Here is an 18436-nt window from a genome sequence, read left to right on the forward strand (position 1 = left end):
AGACAAAGAATGAACTTAATAAAAACAAAAAGTCTAATAAAATTAATCTTTATTTGTATGAAATAATTGTGAATTTGGCTGCTAATTGTTTCATATTTTAGATGTGACATCACAAAAGTTTTGACGCCCCCCATTGTCGCATTTTGTGTAGCTCCTGCCCCCTTAACCTGTGAACTAATTTATGGATGACCCCTCGTGGTTTATGAATCCGCCTTGATTTTTATCGCAATTACTTTAATGGGCGAGTTGGTAAGTAGCGAATTGTCGGTCTTGTGGTCTGCCGCCAGTGTGGGTTCGAATCCTGTCCTTCTAGAATGTTCTTTTTACACTGTGACTGGTATTATCTACATTTTCTACGTATCGCGGTTATCATAAAATAAATACAAATATCCAAATTCCGATTTTATTATTTTTCGAAAAACTGGAATGGTTCGATTGTATTTAAGTGGCTGCGGAAGTTCTGTCTAAATAACTTTGGACCAAATTTTTAATGTATCGATATTTTGTTCCTGCAATGAACTTTAAATGACGTATAACAAAAATCTTTGTTTTTAATGATTTATCTCGAACTTCGACTTGTGAAATTAATGTGCCGATGAGTTGGTGTGCCATTTTCTGATCACCTGTACATTAAAATAAAAACTTTCTAGTCATTTGGAAAATTTAAATAAACAATTTTTAATTTTATCGACGAAATTAATTATCAATTTTTTAAACATCCTGTGCAAGCAAGTATATATAGAGAATAAGTTTGAATCATTGCTCTGTAAACCCTGTAAAAAGTTAATACTAGTATATTCCCCAAAGAAAAATCGTATATTTTAATAGTAAAATTTGCTTTACGAATTCTATTTTTACCGTGAAAAATATGGGCAAGTCATTAAAGCACAAAAAAAAATGGCACACTATGAATTTCGAGCAAGATTTATTCATCAAAAATTTGAGATGACGTCATCAAGTGTTTGCAAGGGATGAACAAATGAAGAAATGAAAAGCAAGCAGTTTTGTCATTTCTAAGTCCAATTCTGATTTTTTAGGAAAACTACAAGTTTGGTTAGCGTTTTACCGTCTACTGGATCCTCTTAAAGCACATCTAAAAATGCATAGCAATAAGTCCAAGTTTTGGACGTTATCTCTGTAATCAAATTGCCAATAGACGACAGAAACAGGGGGCTACTTTTTCATATCGTACGAGATATAAAATACCATTTGCCAAATCGACATCACTACAATACTTACAATACTTCCATAGTTTACGCCTTTTTGTCAACCCGTTTATGCCGGGTGTATGATGTAGATTACGAAAAAAAACGTAATTTTTTACAAGTAAAATTGGCAACATTGCACGCACCTAATGCGTGAAAACTTCTGGTTTACTTTTTGATTTCTGATGCTGACTGAAATCCACCTTTTATTTTTTTTAGGATCATAACCATAACAACCAGGGGGGGCTAGTAGCTGCTAAAATAAGACTGATTTTGGAAAATGAGATACCCTCTAAGAAAAGCGAGGGTGGGTGGGCGGTATTAGTACCTGTTGTACTAGTTATTGTGATAATGATTGTGTCGCTTAGTTGTCGAAGGTAGCAAAAGAACCAATTTTTAAATCATTATAACTCCGCCAAAATGTGAGAAGAATTTTTTTAACTATTTTTCCCAGACTCACCAGTTTATTGTTAAGAGCGTGGCGGAGAGTTAATACGCCATTTTCCAGGCACCCGTTATTATGTATATTGACACCAAGCTAACAAACTTAAACATTGTCATATATTATCTTATTTGTCGAATTCTGGTTCAAACTAGGCTGTCATAAAATAAAACCTTTTTGTTTAACTTCACAATAAATAAGGCACTATTCACAGATATACAAAAACAGAGACCCACGTTCGAAAGCATCTATGTCGGAGAATCTAAACATTAAGTTAAAACTAATTTTGTGCAAGACCAACTTTCAGTAGTAAAAAAAGGCATCCAACTAAAATCGATCTACAAATAAAACGATTCTGTTTTTCTGGTACTTCCTTGTACTCTGGACAAAGCACTAATATCAAGCGCTTTAACTCGATAAAAATTGATCATTTTAGAAAAATGACAAACATGTCATTAAGGTTATATTTCTTTGACTCTGACAATATGTTAAAAATTGACTTGAAAAAAATCGTGCGTAATTTTATAAAGAAAAATTGAATCCTATAACAATTACAAAAAACAAACTCTTGGACACATCACTTTAATTGAGAAAAACTGCAACAACTGCAACTTACTATATATATCATACATACCACCAAACGCACAAGGACATGACGACAACTGGAAGAAGAACCACGGAAAGAAGATGTCTTAAATTCGCTTCAGTAAAAATTTACATGACTCCTTCGGATTTTTTAGCCTTAGTTTTAAAACCCAACACCAGGGTAGGAAGAAGTAGACGACTTTGAAAAACAACGGGATTATCTCGTACTCCGAATACTTATTTTTGATCTCGTTACTCATCAAACCGTCTTCAGCGTCCGAAAACAACTTCAAGTTGCTGGATACCGACGCCAGTAACGGAATTGACAAGGAAGAATATCTTTTAATGGAAAGAATTATTGGCCCAAAATGGAAAGTTAGTTGCGAACTGATGGATGATGAAATCGATGTTAAAAAAAAAATGAAAATACTGCTTTGGTGATACACTTTTTTGGAAAAAATGGGACAGAAATTCTGGAGTATAAAACCTTTCGGCAGTTTATAGTAAACCTACAAGAAGAAATCCTTAAAATAGAATTCAATAAGTTGTCCCGCAGATTACCCAATATAACTGAATTAGATTTTGCGAAATTTGTACTTAGATATAGTTATCTGGACAGTTACGACTACGATACCTATATTGATCGATTAGCAGAGAGAATAGGCCACCAATCTACTTAGCAAGCGATTAGTTTTGAAGAATTTCGTAATTTCAACAGCTTTTTGTATAGACTGGACGAATTCTACTTTGTTATGAACTATTGCAACCAAATGAACCCTCACGTTTCTAAAATCGACTTCCACGAAGAACCACTGGAACTCATTTCGTAGGTGTATAAGACGCAATATGGGTAGAAAAAAAAAACAATCTAATGTTGAGAAATTTTTGTACTAATGAAACGAATACAGTTCATCTTTTTTAAATGATGAAACGACCCATATTTTCTAACAATATTTTATTCGTAACTTTAGGTATCTGTAGCCCCAGAAACATCTGTAAGTTAATTCGATGCATCCTTTGCACTCCGGAGACGCGTGAGTCGTTGGTGGTTGCGGGACCTAAACTCTGTCGACTAGTATACGTCGAAAAAATCGCGTAAAGAGAAGACCTACTCGTGTCCCCGATGATAGCCGATCTCCCATATGTTCCGTAAGTAGGTCACTAAGCTGACTCGCGAGTTAGGTCATTGCACCTCACAGCTCGTTGCTTGCTAGTTGCCTTGTCGGACTTGGAGTCGCCACTAGCGTGCGAGATTGGCGAGATCAATCACTCCTTAAAAAATACGCGACTTGCACAAAATTATGCATGCATTCCGCGAAGCAGATGGTGTTTCCCATTTTTTGCGGGTATCGATACCGTCGATCTAGAGTGCAGCTGTCAAAACCCGCTCACAGATAAAGCTGCTTTTAGAAAGGATGCGAAGAGAGTTTTCTTTTTGGCAGAAGTCGTGGATTCTATTGCCGCTGTGGTATTTACGCAAAAATGACATTTGGCTGACGAATTTGTAAAAATACAGGTTTTATGACCTGTTAGTAGGTCAAAATGCCGCTAGTAGTAGACAGTAAACTAACCTGTCCAATATAATCGGTACTTTACAAATTACTTTACGACACGATTTTTTTTAGAGATGGCAAATGAAATGGGAGCGAATTACACATCTGTGAACGTGTGAAATCTCAAGTTAAACCAGTAATCTTCACTCGACAATTTTAGGTCAAAAAAAGTTTTGGGTTTTATCTTGTAATATCAAAGTGCAGGATGATATTAAAAGCGGTGGCGTGACGGCGGAGGTTTGTCAATCCTGGACGTGGCATTCCTTCCTATTCAATTCAGCGAAAAAGAAACTTTAATGGGTTTGGTCGAGCACGTAACTTTTAACCAAACTTTATTTATCGATTATTTCAAACTATAAAATGTGGGTCATTGTTACCGGCTGCATTATTATTGAAGACACGGTTACAGCATCTTCAATTTCTAAAAGTTAGATATTGGCAAGTTAACCGTAAGTGAGTCAGTCAACAGATACTCAATTATGACATGGCTAGAATACATATACTAGTTTGTAGAAACTAACGTAACTCTTTTACATACTGGCTTGCATTCTATATTTGCATAATGTGTATTTTAAAAAATTATACTGCTCTGTCTTTTCCAAACTTAGATATATTATTATCCAAGATGTTGTTTCAATTTATGTAATATTATCACATACACTAGTAACTACTTATACGACTCTGTGTGTATATTTCTTTTTCTTTTAATAGTAGTAATAGCATTCATTCCCAACAGGTTAATACACCCAATCCCAGGAAATTGTAAAATACATTCAAAAATATAAACTCATAAATCCAAGAATATAAAATATATAAAAATAAAAAGTAATTTCTTATTATATCTGCATATAAAAAGCAGTATCTTTTATTCCCGTTCTTTTCAACTGAGCAGTCACATTACCTTAAAACTACTGCCTGTGGAGGAATTAATTAAACAGAGAATCTGGACAAAATTAGTCATGGTCAAACAGTTTTAATCGAAAATGCAGACCACTTTGTTTTTTAAACAATGCTGTACCGCTTTTTAATATTTCCGAAAAGATTGTTGATCTCTCTTTACAGTAACATGAAATTTATGAGAGGTCACACAATTTTTGAGAATATCCCAACTAACATGGTTTGAATGATTAATTTTTATCAACCATAACGATTTTTTACGGTGAACATTGTCGAAGTCCAGTTCTTTAAATATTATTTGTTTTTGCTGCGGGAGCAGAAGTGCTGCCATCTACTGCGTAAACTTTATAAATCAAGACTCGCAGATTCTGGTTTATTTGTGTACTGGACAAATAGTAGATTTGAAGTAGTTTGACTGCATAGTTGGAATAGAACAACCTATATATTGCATCATTAAACCATTAACATTAAAATAAAATTGCTACAGAATAAATTACTAGATACTCCTATTATTTTAAAATTTAAAAGTATAATGAAAAAAATATTCTGAGACTTGTGAGTTCTGGACAATAATAATAATAATAATAATAATAATAATAAGGGGACTCTAAAACAATTAATCATGACTTCATAACCTTAAATATGTAGCAAGACGTTACAAAGACAATTGTTTTAAATAATTGAGCTGTATTTATCTTTTCCATAAATAAGCTTCACTGAACAGAAAATACATCCTTGGGATTATATGGAAAATAATATTTACTTTATAATTTTTTAAACAATGTATGTATGCACCTACAAAAATAAATTTCATTGTTTTGATAGTTTATGGACTGAATTTTTTTGGTCATTAATACTGAATTCATCTACATAGAACAGTTCAGTTATTTATTTACCTCTCCCTTTAAACACAATCGAACAAATTTGATTTTGCAAAATTTTATTTATTTTTATCATAAAAAATATAGAGAATACCAGTCACAGTTTAAAAAAACATACGATAAGGATGAAATTTGGAGCACAACTCCGAGAAACCTAACCCATATTGCACAAAATAATTTATAAAATAATTGTTACAAAAATCAAGACGGACTCATAAAGCAAAAGTACAAGAGTACATTATTTTATCAAATTTAGGTAACCTTTACTACGCAAGTGAAGAAAGAACATCATCTAATTGTCTAATAAAAATCGACACAAATAGATAGACGGAAACGGGAGGGTTATTTTTTCGTATTCTAGGGAGCATGAATTAAAAAAAAACAAAGTCTCGGAGATTCTTTCAAACTACTTCAACAACCAGGCACAAGGGGTCCCCGAGATTCTTTCAAACTATGTACTTCAAAAATAAAACCCAAGGTGTCCCCGAACTTCTTTCAAACTATTTCAACAACAATACACAGAAAGATCCATGAGATTCTTTCAAATTACTTCAAAGTCGAGACATCATGAGCCGGACGGATTCCCGAATTCAAATTTTTCCTGTGCTGATTCAGCAGGTTCCAGCAGCCCCTGCCTTCGGAAATCTTAGTTAAGCGTTTAGAGTTGTCGGAAAACTTCGAGTGGGAAACTTACATAGTTCGACAGCTTAAACTTCGAGTGGAACTTTCAGTAAGAATAAGAAAAACTGTCAACATTCACCGAAAACTTCCGAAGCCAAACGACAGTAATATTCTGGATAACGGTTAGGTCGTTGTTAAGAAGTTAGGTTTCGTGAAAATTTCAACTGTACACTGTTTTTGAATGTCTTCATAACCTCCAGCTTTCCGGATCAGAATTCATACATAAAACAAATACTTTCCTCAGATTGACATTTATGTCTACTCAAATTTAATAACGAGGTTTTTGTGCAACTTGTTCACACTGAGAATTAATTATGTCAACCTGGAGCAGCGTAAAGTCGTAAAGTTTCTAAATAAAGACAGCAATGGAGCAAAATTTATCTCTGAAAGAATGACTGCAACGGTAGGAATCGAGAGTTATATGTTATTTCAAAATCAAAAATCCACCAACACCGCTAATTTTTTGAAAATACAACTGGCACCGTTGCCAGAATCAGTTGTTGTTTTGTAATTTATTTCCATTTTTAAACTTCAAATTGACAATCCGTAACAAGAAGCTCTCAAATTTTGTAGTGCCAATTTTAGAATAATTAAACTACATAATTAGGTTTTTTAACTGAATTGAACATGTCGTGGATTTTTGATTGTGGAAGGAAATATACATTATACTACTAAAAAACAATTCCTACATCATAGCTCCAATAGTGGCAACAAAACTATGCATATACTTCTACCACTATGTTTATTATTTACTTGGTTTCAGGTTCGAGTCTCGAAGATTGTGACACTTTTAAAAATTGTGTACATATGTCTGATGACGTCGTACTATGGAAGGACGTCTTCTAGTTACGTTATACATTTCTTATGACATATTACATACAATAAACATGAGTAATTTAAATGTGAACAACAAATTTAAACTATGATCAATGTTTTTTATTATACTTCAACAAACATCGTTTTTGTTATCCAAGTGTCTTATTGAACTATTGATAAATTTCAGTGTTCAAAAAAACCTACGTTGCTATCTATCTTGACATACTTAATTACTTGTACAATGTGTACACATATTTCAATCACGTCATGCACTCACTTTTTTATTTATTTTTCTTTCTTTTTTATGAGCAGTACACGTCCAAGCACCTATCACTGTAGTTTAGATTAATTAATAACTCAAGTAATTGCGACATGTAACAAATACTCGATTTAATTAAGAAAACTGTAGTAGTGCCCAAATGAATAAATAATCTTCTAAGAAAATTCTGCTGCTAGATAACTAAGTGTATTACGCTAATTGTTACCGTTATGGGTATCGTTTATAAGACAAACGACGCCTAAAAAATTAACTACTCTTGCAGTATAAACGAGATGAAAATACTTATCGATCGATTTTCCATATTTAACAACCACTGTCTCAAGATAGGAATTCAAAGCATCCGTTTCCTCCACAAAAGTGCAAAATAACATTTACCTGGTCGCACTCAAAGGTCAGGTCGATATATTGATTCGGCAAACATATCAATTAATAACGCTACAACTTTACACTTTTACTCCATTGAGAGATGCTTTTGATATTGTTCAAGTGCAAGGTTGTAACAGAAAACTTTGCAATACCTAAATGTATAATTTAATAATGAAACATATGGCCACGCTGCTAACCGATTGTCGTTTTTTACGAAACATAAAAGGAAATTCATAGTAATTTATTTACGTAACAGCACATTTAAATTGATATCGTTAAAAAACATTTGTTGAACACCGCTCATATGAGAGGCATAATAAGTTGCAAATTTCGTAACACCTCGAAGCACGAACAACTTTCTTTTACCTCCGTCAAACCTGTAATACGCACGGGCAAAAACCAGTATCGAAATTTGGCTGCAGCGTAAGCCCTCTGATAAAATCGAACACAAAGGGTGGTATTGAAAGGATTTTGACGCATCATTGCTGGTTATTAAACCCACAAAATTTCTTTTTTCGTGCCCGTTAATGACACAATAATAATTACACAACAAGCAACTTTCACCAAATGCGCGTTTTTATGTGTGAGTGTTGTTTATTTAAATTTTAATCAGTTTATGATTTATTGTATGCAATGGGTATTGCAGATATGGAAGTGTATTGTCTTGGGGTTTTTTGGCTTTCCAGGTCTGGGTATCGCAAGAATGTCGAACCACGGGCTAAGTTGAATTAAAATAAACATCTTTTCAATCTTGATCTTGGAGGTATTTTAAAGACACAATAGAGAGGTGCGCCGGTTTTAAAGCCATCATGTAATGGAGTTGTTTTCGTGATGGGGGCGTGCATATTTTCAATGACAATCCATTGCAGATGGCTCTAATTGAAGTTTTTGCGTTTAATTACGAAAAGTTTTTGTTGGTTGGCGCAGTTGCAGCGTGCAATAAAATGACACATTTGGGCTTGTTTTTCCATTTTGGCTGCCTGAAGCCAGAGCTTACTATTCAGGCTTGTTTGATTTTGAGTGTTATTATTCTATGGAAAACTTTCCACGGTTACGTCACCGTATGGTAGAGGCAGTTGAATCTGCTTGGTGCTACTGTAAAAATGATATTCGATAACTCACACCTTGTTAGCGTAGTAATTGCCAAATCCAAACAATGGGAATATTTGATTCGTTGCAATTTTCAGTTAACCTATGATGTTCAAATCATACGATTTATTTTCATACTGTGACTAAGAACTTCATTTAGGCCAAGTGAATAGTGTTTTGAAACCTAATTTGGTATTTAATGCAGGAAATTAAACCGGAATCTGTTAAAATATTTAAGAAACCTATCGACAAACTTTACAAACAATAACGCTGTGTTGAAACGGAAGTTCAAATATTGTCAAAACACTTTACGTAACATCTAATATACACAATAAAGCCGAAAGTTAGATAAATTTAGTCATACATGAAAGCACAAGTTAATATTTTGAAAAGGCAATAATATAATACCGACATAATCTATTTATATAGCTTACGGCTCACCTATAAGATCTACAAAAACTTGTAGAACTATTTAGTGTGAAACGATGTGTCACTATATAATTATATCATTATTCGTAATTGTAGACTCGTTCACATTTTTAAATTATCATATTATCATTACAATCAAATGACGTATACTTATGTACAACAGTATACACTTACTATATGACTTTATTAAGGTAAATAGGTCCAAAAAGTACTGAGTGTTCTCGTTTAGCAAAAGTATGCAAATGATATTAGTTTGAAATCTGTGATTTCACAAAACTTCAAGGATTGAAGATCTGCGATAACCGTGGATAGTACCGACTTAAGTAATGTACTGTTTTGTGTAAAGTAACAACTGTTAATAATATTTTTTGATGGTGGATATACATACTTTAAAAAGTGTATTGAATACGCAACAATCACATTTGTTCAAGAAACTGTCAATAACTTTATACTGGTATTTAGGTTATCAGTTTAATAAAATGAGTCCAAAATTTCAATTTCAACTAATCCTACAGTCTTAAACAGATTTTAAAAAGCACTTTTGTTTATTGCTACCTTAATGTTGTGTAATGTGTAAGCACACAAATTTCAATTAATCTTAAGTAAAATTGAACCTGCGGCAAAGCTTTCTTCGAGCCTAAATGTTTTCGTTTGATTTAAATAATTAGCTAATTTAAAAGTTGTAAATGAAATTAAACCGTCATCACTTGACATGTGATAGCAGTCGTGTTGAAGATGATAAATAATCGTTATGTCAGAATTTTTTAAATCGAAATTAGTTGATAAATTTAGAAAAGTGACTGGTTACATAATTAACTATTTTCGTCAATTGAAAATATCTAAATGTACATAAATTATATAAGAAAACGGATACGTAAACATCCCGTGATTTCCACCACGGTGAGAATACGGAGCGCTCTAAAATCCAGAAGCTGGATGATCAAATTGCCGCCAAAAATAATTTTCTTAATAATAACACGGAAGTAAAAACATAGAACAGCAGCTCCTAATGGCTGTTTTTTAGGATGATTGTAAACCAATTCGCTAATTTTATGATTACAGGAAGCCAAGAATATCGTCGGTTCTGAATAAATGACAGATAGTTAAGCTGTCAAACGGCTTACGCAAACACAAAATGAAAGTTTTTAATGGACGGCAAGTGTTGTTTTAAAATAATCAGAGACATAGTTGCGAATAAAAACAGTTTTTCTTCAATTAAGGTCGAATTTACCGCAGGATTGCATTACTCTGAATGTTATCTTAGCAGAGGACGGCGTGAACCTGTCTTTAGCCGTTGGGCGTTAGGAAATAAAAATGGAGACTTAATTGATTGATAAGCCGTAAACTTTTACTGTGGTTGATTACGTAATCTAAATTAATTAATTATGTTTTTCATATCTGTGATTTTGTAACACATTCGAGTGCAGTGCACCCGAAACAATATTATGCACATTTACAGGATCGGAATAATAATTCGTAATTGCTGGCAAAATTAATTTATTATTCCATGGAAAGAACCCGTTTGTCGTGGAACTTTTAAAAAAGTGAAAGCGCCAATTACATTAACGGTAGCCTGTCCTGTTAAATTCGTGCGTAAGGGCTTGATAGCAGGGCCGGAATGAGGGGTATTCGTACGAATTTTTTCGAAACCTGTCGGCGAATACCTGCAATTAACGCGGTGTATAATTACAGTAAACTGTATCTCTTAGACCATGGTGAATCGTACGTTTGCGGACCCTGATGTCCTTGGTACAAGTCTTTCAACTTGTGGCCTACTTATGCGAGTCGAAGTCGGGCCTCGAATCGCCGCGGTGCGGCACATCAACAGCGTTTTATTTATAAACCGCTCAATATAAACACGTCTGAGATAATCGCGGCTATTGTGACATAACTGCACATAATACGCAACAAGAGAGGTGGTTCTCACTGCATATAAACGCCGCATTAGAGGCACACATAAAAAATAATTAAGCGACCAATCGCGACGCGAGGGTGAAAGCAGCCGGTGTGCGAGTGGCTTTAGGCACTTCCAAATCGACGAAAGTGATTAGAGCGATTAGGTATCTCCCGATTATGTAATTGAGACATGTGCAGCCGGTAAATTCGCCATTTTTTCCTAATCAATGGATTTGGCAAGATTCCAATGAAATGAATTAAGGTGAAATTGCATAAAAATCATTGAAAACGACCTCACTTGAACCTAGTAAATATGTTTACTATGACACAAACTTTCAAAGACCATAACGAGAGCAAAATCCTTCACACGTTCGTGGCCACAAAAAGCCCAACCTAGAGAAGTCCGGATTTTCTGGAAAATGCAGCGCCTGTACTCTTTCTAAATCGAGAGAAATTCGCTGAAGAACTTAAGTAACACAGCATTGTGAAAATTCGAAATCGTTTCGGCCACCACCATCAAGGCTTCTTTTTGTTCGATGCATTTGTAGCAATAAATTGTCATAGAAATGCGACAATTTTTGGCCGCAAACTGGCACCGTTAAGGTCGTTGGCCTTTTTCATAAAATTTAAAAGTAGCCTAACTTGAGGCGATTTTAATGTTAATTTATTTTAGGAACAGTAACAGTGACCATTACATAAACCCGATACCGTGTGCCGATGGAAATTAACCCAACATCAAGATCCGATGCCTTGAAGTGTCAACTTCGTTATTCTCGCTGAAAACAATTTCGTTTTATTATTTTAGAAGGTCGTCTTAAAACCTTTCATTATTATTGTATTTGTTTATGGTTTTTTTATATACACTAAGCTATCCGAAGACGTTTTTTGCCAGCAGTATTATCTCACTGACCCATATTCGGCTGGGTTCAATAAACTACAGTGATAAGAAGTTACTAAAGAAAAAAACATTCTCCAACTGTTTACTTACTATTACATGAAATAATTATCATATTTACAAAATATTATCACTACAAAACAAAAAACTGTTTGCTTGCAAGAAAGGGGCCAAGCTGCTCTTAAAGCCGAGACAAACGGTTTATCTATCATAAAAGTATTATGTAGTAGATTTCTAAGTGTACATAGTATTATAACATCTATACACGGAAAAACCATTTTTCAATTTACTAAATTCGATAGCGGTGTTGACACCGCTTGATAATCATCATAAATAATGCTAAACAATATTGATTGAATTTTATGTTTCTCCACATGAAATATTTCTTCAATTGGGAAAGACTAGGCGAAATGGCAAAACTAAATAATGGTATTTTACGCAATAAAAATGTTCGGCCACATTTCTCACGCAAAAATATCTCCAAACAACTTGTGACACAGTTAAATGGTTATTTTATCTTAAATCGTCTGTCTTTTAATCAAAGGAACTAAATCTGTTCGCCTTGCTGGCTTCAGAATTTCAGTGGAAGCTTGAAACTACGTCAATAATTTTTTTCCCAAATCATCCTATACCACCCATGTAGTTTCCAATCAACCTGGTTAAGCATGAAATAAAACTAATTGCAATAATTATTTTCAACTAAATGTTGTTTTAATGTTTGTTGTAAGTGCAGAACAACAGTGTCACTGTTATCAATTTTTTTTATAAAATAGCATCAGTGACCTCAAAAACAGTTTTCTTTCTTACTAATATTAAAAGAGTCGCAAATTTAGTTAGTTTCTTAGACAGCTGTCGCAATATTTTTAAAACATTTGATAAAATCTGTTCCAAGTAAAATTGTCATCAACAATAACTACATCATAAAGAATGGCAGACCTTTAAAATAAGCACTGTTGATCTAGTTAATAACATGAAAATTTAGACAATCTATAATAATTAATAAGATTATTTTAAACAATATGCCAGATTGGAATACGTGTTCAGTTGCTGAACTTCCACTAAAATTGATAAGCGCATTGTGGTTAGAAAATAAAAATCCGAAATACCTAACCCGACTTTATTTATCACATTTCTTATCGTACTACGAGTCACCTGGTGTCACTTTTGATTGGAAACTATCGAGCAGATTATCCGAAAGTGCCCAAAGCAAAAATTTAATACAAAATCCGATTGTAGCTCAGTTGGTTGCACTATAAAGAGACGACTCTCAATATTGATCTCAGCTGCTTTGTCCACCATTTTGAATTCTACTGCAAATGTGTGAAACTTTCAACAGAAGCGCATATTGTGCTCATCTTGTCTGAAATTTAATTTCTGGACGAAAAGGAAAAACGTCCCGAATGCTACGTCTAGTTTCGACCAGTGGCGCTCAACATTTTTTCAAAGAGAGAACGAACTTGGTAGTTGGAACTTATTATCACTGTCATGTCTTTGCAATCCCCGAAGAGGCTGTGTAGAAAACAACAGTGTGGTTTAGAGGTCCGGGGGGTGCAATCTGGTCAAACTTTGTCTGTACAAATTGTAAATTGTGAAACTCTGGGGTGGTAAAAATAATTTTGAGGAATCGGTCGGGTCGCCGTTTACCGTACTATTATAACGTAATAAGTGTGCCAGTAGGATTTATTAGGATTAAATATGAAGGTCTTGTTTACCAAATGTCCGCTCTACATGTGCCGATTGGATTCCATAATTGATTGTTATTGTTGAGTTGGGATTATGGCAACAATCACAACATTAATTAATTAATCAACTAATTAATATTAAACAAGACTCATAGCTGCGGCAGCAGGCTCACACAATTTTTATTCAACTTATCACACCGGTTATCCTCCATTGTTCGTCCAAAAGAACGGTTTTATTTATTGTAACCTAACTTCACATGGCATAATTGATGTGAAATTCCTACTGACTAAGACCTGACCCAAATTCGAGACTCTACCTTTGATGGATCCGCTGGACGTGTGTGGTTGTTGCGTTTGCGTTTGGGACTGTTGCACTTGTTCCAGTCTGGAACTGACATTGTTCCACATTTCAAACATTTTGATGGTCACTGATAATCACACAAAAAAATCTCACTCATGTTGGTAACTGTTTTATTAAAAATCACTAAAGTCACTAGAATTTAGAATATCAACCGAACTCGTTGCGACTGTAGGGGTCCATATCCTCAGCCCTGTTCTTGGTACGTTTGGTGCAGTATATCTTCCATCTCTTCATGCTAGCGGGAAAACGACGTATCTTCTTCCCTCTTCCGCCATTTAACCAAAGAAAATTGGTACCTAATTAGGAAAAACCCGTTTTGATTGACGCCATGTTAGCTAAGCGTTGTTTGGGGGAAACTTATCGTACTATCCGACGAAAAAAGCTGCTGATTATGTTTGTTCAGAGATAGACATTTTTATATGAGGTCCGTATTTAACACAGATATGACCTATCTCAACTCGGAAAGGAGTGAGGTTTTTCGATAATTGCGCTACGGCTTTTTGATCGATTATAAAACATTTCTGCTCAAATCTACCGGAAGCGTTAATGTGAAGCACTAAAAACACGTGATGTATACACAGAGGGTTATGTAACATGGAAGATTCCGTCATATCGTCTTTAAAGTGCATAGTATTGATTCCGTGCTCTCTCACTGTGTGCATCCACTCAACGAAAACTAAGGCGTTGTGTGACTGAGGTTTCCACCACTGTAAAACCACCGAAAACGAGCTTTACATTTCGGTAGGTCGAAAAACGTCACCGCGAGATATCTGTCCTATCGCAGAATGAAAATAATGGTTTTCAGTGATTGTGAAATGTGTGGGTCATAAATAAAAAAATCGTTTCATAATCGCTGATGGCCAAAGTTCAAAATAATGAAATGAATAGGGAGCAAAAATTCATGGCGAAAGTGCGCCACGGATTGTTCATTGTACAATTGTTAAATGAATTTCTACACGCATACATCAAGTGTGTATATGTCAAACGCTAGCTTGAAGTCAGGTATCAAAAATAGTAGCGCATTTGGCTGTGTAAAACAAAAACTTGGCCTCAAAACCAAGGTGACTAATCCAACAGTCATTCGAAGTGCTTGGATTCAAGATGCATAATTTGTTCACAAAGCATTCATTTTTACAAAGATTATAGTTGATAATTTTGACAAGCGTTTTGACAACTGCGGAAAATTTTCATAAGAACAAACACTGTATGTTAATTAAGATGCTAAAGAGTTAAATTAAATCAATAGATCAAAGTTGTATAATCTGTGAACAAATAAGAGATTATCGTTTCAATTAACGAAACGTCACTATGAACACTAGAACTCCAACGCCACGTACAATATCGAGATGGGATAACAAATCTTCGCTACGCTGTAGTAATTCAATAAACTTGATGGAAGAACCGTACTGTTTTTCATATTCTTTATAGAAATTCCCTGCTTTTTAGTTAGAAGTTAAATTTAAATTTTTAATTATCTGATAAGCACATATTGTGAAGTCATTGCACATTTTTTGAAAAGCAACCAAATAACTATGGATTTACATACATATGCGTCTACACTGTCGTTGTTTACACCTCACTAACAATTACCAGAGAATTTGTGATAATGCATTTTTTTAATTCATAAATACTAAAATAGTAAAAAAATGTTGTTTAAAATCAATTTGTTTTCAGATATTTTTGACCAACATGCATTTTAAATTTTCAAAATAGTTAAGAATTCTTTAGTACATCAGAAAATTGTTACTAAGAAAACTTGCTCCTCTTTGTTCTCAAATTAGTCAACCTAAGTATGCAAAAATAATTGTTACAAGATAACTTTTTGACTGTGTGAGTACATATATGATCCTCATTATAAATTGAAGGCGATTTTTTATAATTTGTTGCAAGTACAGGTTTATTAAATATTAAATTAATTAAGAAGAGAATAAATGTTGACTATTTAAGTAAGAACAACATAAAAATTATTTAAAGTTGATATACCCAATTGAAAAAGGGGAGTTATTCTCGCGTAAATGTATTCAAACACCTTGGAGGCGGTTCTATTCCGTTTTAGTTTTATAATACCAGCGAATATGCATTAAAAAATTTAAACAAATAATTCACAAGTCCAGCATGACAAGAAATAATTACCTCGAGATACCATGATAACTGAATAAAAAAGTGCTATGCAGCATAAAATTTACAATTTATTTTTGTCATATAGATCTTACCAGAACAGCAGCTTATTAAAATGTAAATTTAAGCCTGCGACTTGCTTATTTATTTTCCAATATACGATCTATGAATGAAATTTTAGACCATCTAGTGTCAGTAACATTCTAGTTTATTACATTTTTATTATGCATATTGAACCAATAAAAGACAATACTGAAACACCCACATCAAACATATTCATAGTTTTAACAACAAGGACAATTCTTTTTCGAAATCGTGAATGCTTTCCATTGTTCAGTGGCAGGGCTTATTCAAAAGCTACTTAATGATGTAAAAGCTCTGCGTAATGTGATTAGCTTTGTTAATTGCAGGTTTAACAAACTTAACTGTGTAGAACGCTGGGATTTTTTTTCGAAATTGTAGAGGTGTACTTTTGTGAATATAATGAAATGAATTTTGGTCGTAGGCTTGCTTTTATTAATTTAAATTTTTCTTTGATGTGATCCACGATTTAGATAAAATAAAGAGTGGACTCGTAATTGAAATCAAATAACTAATAAAAAAATGTCGAAGGATACCTTGGTTGTGCTGACATTGTCGCCGCAAAAACACTGATTTAAATAAATTTAATTTAAATTGATTTTTTCTTGAAAAAAATTAATTCCAGGTGAATGTGCTTGACTTGTGACCCAAAGCGATATACCGCACGAGTAAACTGAATGCATCTTGGACAAAAAGTGAGTGCAACTATATTCCACTACAAAATCGAGATAAATATAGATAAGCGAATTGTTTATTTTTAGATAAATTTGCGCCAAGTTACTCCACGGTGATTCGCCATTAACCGGTAGTAACGAATAGTATCCCCCAATCACACTAACAATTAACGAAAATACACACCTGCACAGTCCAAAAATAAAATAAAATAATCCACTCCTGTTTGCACTGCAATCACAACACATAATCACACACCACCACGCATCTCACGGAAAACTTGCGATACAGATCCATGGTGGCTATAATCGAGCACGTGTTGCCACCCCCGGGCGCCGCCCCCTCTGCGATTTTTCGAATTTTCCCGCTGTGACACGAACGTGTACGCACGCACTATTTCCGCATGTACACACTCTTACGAACGAAGTCTTGGCAAACACTAACTCCAACCACCATCGTGCTAGTAGAAAGTAGACATAAAGTTTAGAGCGGCGCATGCTTGCAGTTATGCTAACTGTACTTTTCACCAACAGACAACACGCGGACCAAAAGGCTGATTTGGTGCCGCAAGCCGCACGAGGTGGATCGAATTTTGCGTTTTCCTCTAGGTGCTTTTTAGGGGTGGGAGAAAGGGGTTGCGAGGGGGCGGTCTGTTTTGATAACCGAGCCTGATTTTCGAGAGTGATTTAGTGGGCCACTTCCGGGACAGTCCGAAATGAATGAATAAATAAGAGAAAACTTTCATATTTTATAATCTTCCGAGCTGGAGATAGATGGGTTTTCTGTGATTCATTGTTTGGTCTGATATCTAAATATAGTTCGATCGTAATTTTTCGTGTACATATTATTAGGTAGGAAGTGCAAGGGACTTTGTGTCGTAAAGCGGTTTTACTAAAAAATGTTTATAACCAGATTTAAGATTGTTCGGACTACTACCACGTGCGCGTTCATTCTGTCCAGGTGAATACACAAGAATGAACCCATTCAGACTCATAAAGGGTTAAAACTCGAATAGACGTTTTACAGCGATTCTCGTGTCGGTGTATTTGCTTATCTGTTTCAGGGGTTATTAAAACACGTTTGTTGCATTTTATTAAACGTTTCCACATACTGTTTTTACACTACGTACTTGCTAATATTTTCGTGTCTGCTGGTAACAGTAATTTACAGCACAATGACCATATACTACATATTTAGATGTATAGTCAAATGTAATTAATGAACATATATTTTTTTTATTGGGAATGGTGCAATATATATTTTCTAAACGCTGATGTTATATATAATAAAAGTACTCTAATAATAATTTTTTTATAATAACCTCTTTGCAATTTTGTAATCTTTATACTGTTTTTTTCATTTATTAACTATATCATTGTGTATCTTTTTTTATCCCCCGAAGTTCCTTATTAAATTTGACAACAAGATCTCTTTTTTTATACTCACAACAAAAGTGGAATCTTCTAGAACCATTCGGCACGATAACACTGTATCCTTTATCCCTCGC

General features: G+C 34.2%; 1 protein-coding gene across 5 annotated transcripts in view; it reads right to left on the reverse strand.

Annotated features, from left to right (window-relative positions):
- Nucleotides 1-18436, reverse strand: part of LOC135133929 (probable nuclear hormone receptor HR3) — a 152011-nt gene that overhangs the window by 38400 nt on the left and 95175 nt on the right. Inside the window, exons 1-2 of one of the 5 annotated variants that reach the window (XM_064062482.1) lie at nucleotides 17116-17364; nucleotides 14015-14354 (exon numbers count right to left, since the gene is read on the reverse strand). The exons of 3 other annotated variants lie outside the window; for them this stretch is intronic. In XM_064062482.1, coding sequence (XP_063918552.1) covers nucleotides 14015-14114 — 100 coding nt within the window. In that variant the 5' untranslated portion in view covers nucleotides 14115-14354; nucleotides 17116-17364. Of the gene's footprint in view, nucleotides 1-14014; nucleotides 14355-16793; nucleotides 16904-17115; nucleotides 17365-18436 lie in introns of those variants that run through there. One more of the 5 variants, XM_064062484.1, reaches the window with a different exon arrangement.

Source organism: Zophobas morio, unplaced genomic scaffold (assembly GCF_036711695.1).
Source record: "Zophobas morio isolate AGI-343-1 ecotype UQ-CSIRO unplaced genomic scaffold, CSIRO_AGI_Zmor_V1 ptg000023l, whole genome shotgun sequence".
Lineage (NCBI taxonomy): Eukaryota > Metazoa > Arthropoda > Insecta > Coleoptera > Tenebrionidae > Zophobas > Zophobas morio.